This window comes from Hirundo rustica, chromosome 2 (assembly GCF_015227805.2).
Source record: "Hirundo rustica isolate bHirRus1 chromosome 2, bHirRus1.pri.v3, whole genome shotgun sequence".
NCBI classification, from domain to species: Eukaryota; Metazoa; Chordata; class Aves; order Passeriformes; family Hirundinidae; genus Hirundo; species Hirundo rustica.
The window spans coordinates 35,462,805-35,472,665 of NC_053451.1; the positions used below are offsets into that span (position 1 = coordinate 35,462,805).

Here is a 9,861-nt window from a genome sequence, read left to right on the forward strand (position 1 = left end):
CTGGGAATTTTGAAAAAAACCTTTTCTTTTGGTGACTTTTTCTCGTGGAGTTAAAACATTGCAGGATTTTTGCCTTCTTGGCTCTGGTTTCCTCCTTTCTTGCCAGATATCATTATAAGGACTCAAGAAGGATGAGTAATTAAAACCCATGCAAACAATGTGTCGGACAATTAAATTTAAATGTCCGCTTGATGAGGCAACATGGGTGAGTAAACGCAGAGCTCCTGGAGCTGATGCCCTGCGGAGGCAGGAAGGACCGCGGAGGCAGAGGGTCCCACTCCCAGGGACCCTCTGAAAAGGGATCTGGGGACCCGGACACTGGAGACAAAGCGCCTGTTGCCCTCGGGGTTGCAGAGGTGCCACGGCCTGTACCCCAGAATCTCGCAGCGGCACGGCAGCCCCCGAGCTGCCCGTAGTGCCAGAACACCGCGAATAAAAAAAACAGGCCGGGAAAAGAAACTCCCCCTACGTCTTTCCTCGGGAAATAAATGACAACAGCAGCAGAAGATTTCAAGGGGGGTGACGCCTCACAGGACGCACTGTGGCGGCGGCCCGAGGGGCAGCCTGCGCGGAGGGGCGGCCGGGCCCGGCCGGCGGCGGTGCCGGCGGCAGCGGGGCGGGGCGGGGTCCAGCGGCGGGGTCCAGCGGCGGGATCCACCTGCGGGAGGCGCCGCTCCGCCCCGGCCCGCCCCGGCCCGGCCCGGCCCGCCCCGCTCCGAGCGCGCCGCCGAGGGCCGGCGCCCGGCGGGAGGGAGGGGAGGTGCTCCCGAGCCCCGCGGAGGCGGCGGGAGAGATGGGACCGGCACCGGCCCCGCCACCTGCCTGAGCCGCTCCCGGAGCCACGGCCGCCGCCGCGGGGAGCCGGTAGGTAGCGGGGCCCGCCGGCCGCGGGGTGCGGGCGGCCTCGGGGGACAAAGGGGCGGCGGGAGGATGGGAGCGCCGGGCTCGCCCCGCGCTGCCCCGGGCAGTGCCTCACCTGCCGGCAGTGCGGGGCTCCGGGCGGTGGGAGCGGCTGTCCCGGCCCGGGGCGAGCGCTCCCTCCGCGCAGGGATTAATGTTTAACCCCGCTCGCATCCACCGGAGCGCACCGGGCGCCGCCTCCCCGGCGGCGCCGGCGACAAAAGGGCGAACGCGGCCGCTCCCCGCCGGTCCCCGCTGCCGGTGACCAACTCTTGAAAGGACGGCGGGTGAGGGAACAGCTGGGATAAAATTCGCCTTTGCTGCTTTTTCGTGCTTTGGAGGCGTCTGAAGGTAGCGCTCGGCTGCGGTCCTCTACTCGGATTCGTCACTGTGTCTGAGTACATTAGTATTTTTGGGGTGGCCTTTTAAGACGTACGTGATCTCTCCAGTGCGGCGGCTGCTGGAACCTGGGGAAGCTGTCTTTTGCCTCCTGCCCCGAGCAAGATCCGAGGGGATGGTGAGGTGTCACCGAGACCCAGTTTGGGCAGCTGGCCCGTCTCTCAGGTGGTTTGGAAGCCCTGGGGATGCAGGTCCTTCCTATAGCTCATCCCGTTACCCAAACTGACCGTCACTGTCTGCTCGTAGCGCGGTTTGCTCTTGTGCCGTGATAGCGAAGCTGCTTGACGTGCAGGGAAAGAAGAAAAAAAGGAGGGTGAAAGGAGGCAGTCCTAGGAATTGGGCTAAATGGAAGCGCGTACTATGCTCCCTTTTTTCTGTTGTGTGCATGTCACTGACACACGTGCCAAAATAGCCGCTGTGCCCTGTGTGTATGTTAATGGACACACCCGTGGCCTGTCACTATCAAAGTTAGTTTCAGGTTTTCCAAGGCACCTCTTCCTACAGCCCTCAGTCGAGCGGGTGAGGCAATATAACCCTCACACCACCCTCAGCATCTCAGGCAAGGCTCATAAAGTTGTAAGATTTTAATGGCAGGAAGGCTCCTGTAGTTATTAAAGTGCAACTCCATTATTTCTGCTGTGTTTTAACAAGTTCTGTGACCAGGAAAAGCAGCAGAGGTATTTTGGCACGGCACTGACAGTGATTTAGTTCTCCTTTATGATTTGGTTTGAGGCAGATTTTTCTCTCTCGCTGTCTTGGTTTTCTCTCTTCGGGTTTTTTTTGGTATGTTAATCTTTCTGGCTTCCAGCACTCTGGAAAAACTTTCTTCGTTTCAAAATGTAATGGAGACTGGTTCATGGGCTTTCATACTAGATGATCCATGATTTATTGTTATTTAACCCGCTATTACAAGAACCACCCCTGAAGTAGTGAACTCTTGCAGAAAAATTACTCGCTTGTTAGAAAATTATTCGTGTTTGTCCTGAACAAGGCAGTTTTCTTTCAGCAGCATCTATCTTGGGGCGTGCATTCCCATAGCAAGCAGGAAAATGTGTCTGTAAAATGTTTTAGCAGCATGGGGAGCCCCGGGGTAGCTGTCACTGTTTCCATTCTCTAAACAATTTTAATGCCATTAGCGAGTGCAATTATGTACAAACCGCTTCTAGGGGCTTCCTAGGCTGGATGTCAGAGCAGGGCTTTGTGCTGAGTCAAAGGGTGGATTGAGTTTATGACACAGTTTAAATAGGAACAGAAGAGCAGAGCTACAGTAGAGCAGCACGTCGTAATTCATTCAGCACCGGTCTGTGATAGCTGTGCAGGGAAGTGCTCGCTCCTTACCACTTTGTTCAATTTGAGAACACCTCTCAGGGCAGCCCATGAGCAAGCAGCTGAGGACAGAGAGCTTTAACCCTGGTGGTTTTTGCTGCTTTTTGGTTGTGTTTCAAATGAAAAGAGAAAGTAAATGGAAAGAAGAGCCTTACTAGAAAGTCTCTGTTTAAATGTGGACTGCTTTTTCAATTCCTTCATTTTTAAAAGGAAGGATTGACACAGAAAGAGGTACTGTGCACTAACTTGCATCCTGTTATAAATAAAGCATATTTATACAGTTTATTGCTGCCCAGATCTGATTTAGTACCAGTTATGTCTCCAGATGGGATATAACTATGAAGACTTCAGTAAATTAACACTGTTTAGCTTCTACTGTCAAGTATAAACTCACAAGTGTATTTTAGAGTCAGGTTTAAATAACATTTTAAATAATAGAAACGTTCTGTAACTGATGAAAAGGCTTTTTTATCCCCTAGAGCTGCAATGTGATCACGGCACAGAAACAGCAGGGGAGTGGGGCGGGAGGCTTGCTCAGAGACGTAAAGTGGAGTAAGTACCACTTTATACTGCGTAGACACAGATGCCATCTCCTGAACCCTTTTTTCTGAGACCAGCTCGAGTCCCGTCTCCTGCCTTGTTCTCTTCATAGGGCGGCTGCCCTCTGCTGTCTAAGGCTGCCCTTCCAAGTGCTGGCGCTGCTGTGGTGGTGATGGTGGGGAGATAAGGGACAGCAGGTTGCAGGGCACAGTAATCTCGCCTCTCATCCCAGATGATAATCTCGGAGGAAGCAGAGGAGCTGTTTGGCACACAATCCCGTCATCGGTAATCTGACTGCTTGTGCAAATAACAACTGACAGGATGCTTCTGTTTTTCCCTTGCCATCTAAATAAACCAGCCAAAGGCCACAAGAGGCTCAGTTAGCATGAAAGGATTCTAGCTCCAAGAAATGGCACGAGTGGTGCAATTTAGAGAGATCGCATCTGTCAAGAAAGCTGAGGGCAATGAGGGCAAACTGCATAGAAATACATGCTCTTAATGATGGGATCAGCTACCTGATGCACAGTTTAACTGTGATTTATTCTATCAGCTTCTGACTGCAGAACCAGTAAGCGCTGCTGCCTGCAGCCCTCACTGACACAAGCAGGGCAGCTAGCACTTGTTTTACACCAGTGTATATTGTCTTTGTGGGGATGGAGCAGTATCATTTGTCCCCGTTACCTTCATTTTTTTATGTCTTCCTAATCACTGTCCTACAACAATATATGTGATAATACAGCAGGTGTTCCCTGTGCCATCCTTACAGCAGTTTGAAACTGTCTCATTTCATAGCTTGCATAATGCAGCCACATCCAATATTAAAATTTGCTGTGGAAGGAATCAGAGGAGATGGCGGTTTTCCTTGAATACCAAGTATTTTCTGATTTTGGGGCATCCAAAATGATGCAATTCTGATTAATGCTTAAAATGACTTGTATTTGCCAGAATGAGTCACCTCTTAGGTATAAAGCATCACATTTGGTAGAGACTAACCTAGGAAAATGTATGTTCCTTTAAAGACTTCTTGTTTGTTAATGAAAAATTTGCCAGCAGGATGTATGGTCACTTCTGAAAGAATCTACCTGCCTCTGTGGGTTTCAGTAGCATCAGTTCTGTCCATCTACATCTGCTTTTTGGACTTAAAGTCTTTTGATATCTTGCATGAGTCAATTGATACTTTTAAACATTTTGTGCTTTAATTATAGCCGCCATTCCCAAAGAGGATGGTACCAAAAATCTAAGAATCTAGGCCCAGTGTTTGAATTGAACACTGCTGGACATCCTCAACCTGTGGCTTTCAAAGTCTTTTTTGGTGCGACTTAGGGATGGAGTATTCCTACACAAAGCATTGGTGAGAAGGATTTTTCTTTTTTATTCTTAGATAGCTGTGGTCATTTCCTGTGTGATTTGCTTTGGTTTATTCGTTTGAGGCATTTCAGGAATGATCCTGCAGTTGCCATCAGTGTAACCTCAGCAGGGTATTAAATATGTGTAAGCTCAACATAATTGTGAACTCTCGTTTGAATAATCTTCGTGTGAGGGAGATCCTGCCTGCCTTCTTGCCCAGGGCACAGTGCCTCCTGCAGCGATTCAGCTGTATGGCTAATTTTCAAATAAACTGAAGTTACACATTTTTTTGACACAGTACTAGTGCACGCTGTTCTCTGCAGTCTCAGGCACTCTGCCTGCGGTTCATAAACACATTTACGGTCGCGTTTGCCTCCCTGTGCTCAGAGGGGGTTGGTTTGCATTTCTAATTAATTGAGTTTATAAAGCAATAAGCCAGTGTGTTAACTGAAAATTCCCTCAAGAATTGTAATCTTCCTTCATTATCCGCCTGTGTGTAATCATATCACCCTTTCTCATGTAAGCCTTGGGGAGAGCCAGTGCCACGTGGTGCAAAACCTTTGTCTGGTGTGAGTTGCAGGGGGAAGTGAGTCTCCTCTGTGGCCATGTTCTGCAACCCAGCCCGTCAGGTCACCTTCTTTGTCCCCCTGCCTGTCCCTACCATTAGCCTGGTGTCTCTGGCTCAGACAGCAGATGGTGTGAAGAGATTGAAAGGACATCTTTCAGCAAAGTCAGAGAGTAGGGGAGAGCTTTTAGAGAGTGTTCTAATCTAGCTGAAGACAGACACATTTACTCTTTGCTGGAGCTCTGTAAACTGGACGAATGGATTTAAACAGAGTCTGAATTTTCTTTAAACTGCGAATACGAGTACTATAACTTCCCTACTGATGTCAGCTGGGAGTTGGTGGCCCAGCACACCTCAGGGTTAAATGTCCTGTATTTCAGTGTTAACCTGTGACACTTGTTTCAAGACTCCAGCTAAAGCATTAGTCTGACACTGAGAAATCTGAGCTGCTTAATGTAAGCTAACTCCATTCAATCACTTGACCCTTGTTACATTTGTACTGGGTTAGCAAGCCACTACTTAGCAAGGATAGGATAATCTTGCAGCAAGTTTGGGTGAATAACTGCATTTGCTTTTGCTTTCCACAGACCGACATTCAGAATGGCAGCCTTGTCCACTTTAATCCTCCTTTTGTGTGCTGCTAAAGATGTGATGCCTTCCAGTCCTCACTGGAAGCCAACTTGGCCGTCTTACAGAGTTCCCGTTATCCTGCCGCAGTCTACCCTGAACTTGGACAAACCGCAGTTCGATGCTGAAGCCAGACTGGAAGTGGTATCTCCGTGTGGCCCAGCGTGCCACAAAAGCTCTCCGCTGCCAACTTACGAAGAAGTGAAGAACTACCTGTCCTACGAAACCTTGTACGCTAACGGCAGCCTCACTGAGACGGAAGTGGGCATATACATTCTGAGCAACAGCGGCGATGGGTCTCGGGGCAGATCTCGAACTAAGAGGCAGATCTATGGCTATGACAGCAGGTTTAGCATTTTTGGGAAAGACTTCTTGTTGAACTACCCATTCTCCACATCGGTGAAGCTCTCTACAGGTTGCACGGGGACGCTGGTGGCTGAAAAGCATGTTCTTACTGCTGCTCACTGTATCCATGATGGAAAGAGTTATGTCAAAGGAGCTCAGAAACTGCGGGTGGGGTTCCTAAAGCCCAAACAGAAAGATGGCAGCAAAGGGTCCAATATCACCAACTCGGCAATGCCCGAGAAAATGAAATTCCAGTGGATCCGAGTGAAACGGACGCATGTCCCCAAAGGATGGATCAAAGGCAATGCCAATGACATTGGCATGGATTATGACTATGCCTTGCTGGAGCTGAAGAAGCCACACAAAAGAAAGTTTATGAAGATAGGTGTGAGCCCACCAGCAAGACACTTACCTGGAGGGAGGATTCACTTCTCTGGCTACGACAATGACCGTCCAGGAAACCTGGTTTACCGTTTCTGTGATGTCAAAGACGAAACGTATGACCTGTTGTACCAGCAGTGCGATGCCCAACCGGGTGCGAGTGGATCTGGGGTATACGTGAGGATGTGGAAGAGGCAGAATCACAAATGGGAGCGTAAAATTATTGGTATATTTTCAGGCCATCAGTGGGTGGACATGAATGGCACCCCGCAGGATTTCAATGTAGCCGTTCGCATTACACCCCTCAAATACGCACAGATCTGTTACTGGATCAAAGGCAACTACCTTGACTGCAGGGAAGGATAAAGACTATGAAACTCCTTGAAAGCACTTAATGACTGGTTGTAGTTACTCATCTGAGGAAAGGCTAGACTTGTGCTGCCAATGCATGTGATCATGTAACATCGGGAGGCGATATGTAGCTTTTCAAGCCAGCCACCTTGTCCTTAGGGCAGGGACTGTGTGGTGCTATCATTACAGCCTGAAACTGGGGAGAAAGGAACGTCTGCTGGGTGGGGAAGGAGCAGGTGGACTTGCTGAATTTGCAGCTGAGCAACTGAAGATTAATTAGGGGCGGATCAGTAAACAGTATGAAAACAGAACCGTCTCCAAAGAATCTTGTAAAAGGGACACTGTTGACTATCTCATGCCTATAATGTTTGTTTTAATAAATCCTAGGATTAGTTGAAATGCTTTGATCTGAACTTTTAAAAGAAAATATTTCTATGCTGTTGGGGGCTGAAGAGGGGCATTTAATAGTGTTTGCAACCCAAACATTACAGCTTTGTGTTCCTGCATGAGAAAAGGGAGTGTGAAAAGGGCAAGGCATGCGCCGTGGGAGATGAATGCCACACAAATAGCGTGAAGGGTAAATAACCACATAACACTTCTAACTTCCTTTCAGCTTGAGCGATTTGAGACTTTATTAGTAACATAGTTAAGAAAAATGCTTTTTGAGCAAACAGACCTTGATGTTGCAAGGATTTGACTGTGAAGATGATGTCGGTCATATGATCAGTGCCATTACATCCTGCTTTGGGAAACACGAATTGCACGTGGGATTAAATCTTTATAGGAGCTGGGACCTATGAAGGAGCAGGATCCCTATGAATATACTGGAAAATGCATGGGGAAAGGGGCTTTTGTGTTTATGACCTACTTAGTTCTTTTAAGAAAAATCTCATGTCAGCAACTCAGATTTTCAGAGGAGAAGCCTAAGCCTGTCTTCAGTCTTGCTGTCTGTCTGAATTGCTGCCTGCAGAGCAGGTAAAGGAGAGAGCAGAACGAGGGTTCTGCTGAGTTTTCCCCCTATTTGTTGAAGATCCTTGCTGTTCTACCTAATAATGCACCACACGGAGGGACCCTAGACTTATAAGCGTCTCTCAGACATATCCCTTTGACAGCATAATTTGGGCATCTTGACTAAAATTTCTTGTGTTTTTAGAATAGGAATCCTCCTCCCCACCTATCTGTTGAGTTACAAATAATTCTTGGCAAATGCACAGTTCAGGATTTCTGCAATTGGAATAGAACTACTTTATAGGATGCAGTCTGAGTTTGCTGTGAAGTGATCCTCTGCTGTCTCTTACACACAGAAAAGAGTGATATTTTTACTATAGAAGAATTAGAGTTGAAAGCAAGAACTGTCCTTTTGAGGTAAAAACAGTGCAGCCAAATACTGTAGCTCAGCATTCAGAAGTCAACACGGTCTCTACGAGCAGCCTTTCTTAGATGGATTGTGCCACTGTATTTCAGTAACATGGTCGAGGACACGCTGCCACGCCAAGATTATTGTTTTAAGTAGGAGGATAGATGCCGGCTCCGGTTTCTCTTCCATCCATCATTCACTGACTCCTGAAGCTTCCCAAGTTGCCCATGCTGCTTGTTGTTGTGGGGAAAATGCAAGTCCCTGGTGAGAAGTATCAAAGCTGGGAAGGAATGAATCCAAGCAGAGCTTCCCTGTGCTATACCAATACAAGGAAAATGTTAATTCAGCTAAGCCTTTTTTACACTCTACTAATTACTACGGCATTTGTAAACATATGCCTGATGGTGCTTTATCATTGCGGTGGCTTTGGCTCTAGTTCTGACAAACATTTTTGCTGGAGCTGCCTACGATTATTATTTTTATAGAAGCAGTGTACAAAAATGTGGACTCTCATGGGGGTTTTTGGTGCACTCAGATACAAGCAATTACTAATGCTTTGAAATATGAATAATCACCATATGTATCTGACGGTCTTTTTCTGACTTTTTATTTTAATTTCCTTTACTCTACGGCTGTTATCTGGAGCACTTTTGTTTGAATGTATCACAGTGAATAAAGAAAATTTATGGAATTTCAATGCAGACATTCTTGTATTTGTGCTGTATTGAGTTGCACTTTCAATCTAATTTCAGCTGCTTATTTGCAAAGACATTCAGATACAGATTTATTAAAATCCTCTGTGCTGTTTGTTTTCTTCAGTTTTCTTCTGCTCCCACCTCTTGGAAGTTTTTGTGTGGTGTTTTTGGTTTTTTTGGAATGCTTAATTACTTTATGCTTTTGGATGCTAATAATCAATCTTTGCTTTTGTATGACTCTTGCAGTTCCAAAGCCAGTCATGAGCTCTGATTAGTTGGAGCTGAAAATAACCTATTAGACTGAAAAGCCACATTGTTTTTATGAACTTCAGGGTAAATAAACTATGGAAGAATGTGAACCAGTCAGTATAAGGTCATAATTGAGGTCAGTCCATCTTCTTTTTCTTTTAGTTGATGCAGTATAAAAACAGTTCCTTTGAGATCAACAGTGAGACCTACAGATTTTAGAGAAACACTGGATGCAGAAAATTTTTCATTTTGAAACTGCTGCCCATACAAAATTCCTGACGTCTAATAGTGCACACTACGTCATGTGGGCTTGAGAATGTCGGTCCTGATTTATTGGATTTATTTCCCATCCACTCATCCTGTGTTCTCAACTGCTTTCTCAGATTGTAGGCTAAGAACTTTTTACAGAATCACAGGAAAAGATTGGAAAAGATCTTAAAGATCTTCAAAGCCAACTGTAAACCTAACACTGCCAGGTCCACCACTCTGCCATGTCCTGAAGTGCCACATTTATATGTCTTTTAAAAACCTCAAGAGATGGTGACTCCACCACTTCCCAGAGGAGCCTGTTCCAATGCTTGACAACCCTTTTGGTGGGGAAGGTTTTCCTAATATTCAGTCTAGACCTCTGCTGGCAGGCACAACTTGAGGCCATTTCCTCTAGAGTAATGTGAGCAAGGTGGTATTTTTTTTTTTTTTTCCCCCTAAGAATGTATGCAGCAAGTTCAGTGTAATCAGGAGTGGGAGAGTCTCTTCCCACTGCACACCCTGTGCAAACA

General features: G+C 46.7%; 1 protein-coding gene across 1 annotated transcript; it reads left to right on the plus strand.

Annotated features, from left to right (window-relative positions):
• Positions 1 to 727: 727 nt before the first annotated feature.
• On the plus strand, positions 728 to 8,839 carry PRSS23 (serine protease 23). Its single transcript, XM_040056601.1, has 2 exons — positions 728 to 864; positions 5,665 to 8,839. Exon 2 carries the CDS (start codon positions 5,678 to 5,680, stop codon positions 6,794 to 6,796), a length of 1,119 nt encoding a protein of 372 aa, XP_039912535.1. The 5' UTR covers positions 728 to 864; positions 5,665 to 5,677; the 3' UTR covers positions 6,797 to 8,839.
• The last annotated feature ends 1,022 nt before the right edge of the window (positions 8,840 to 9,861 follow it).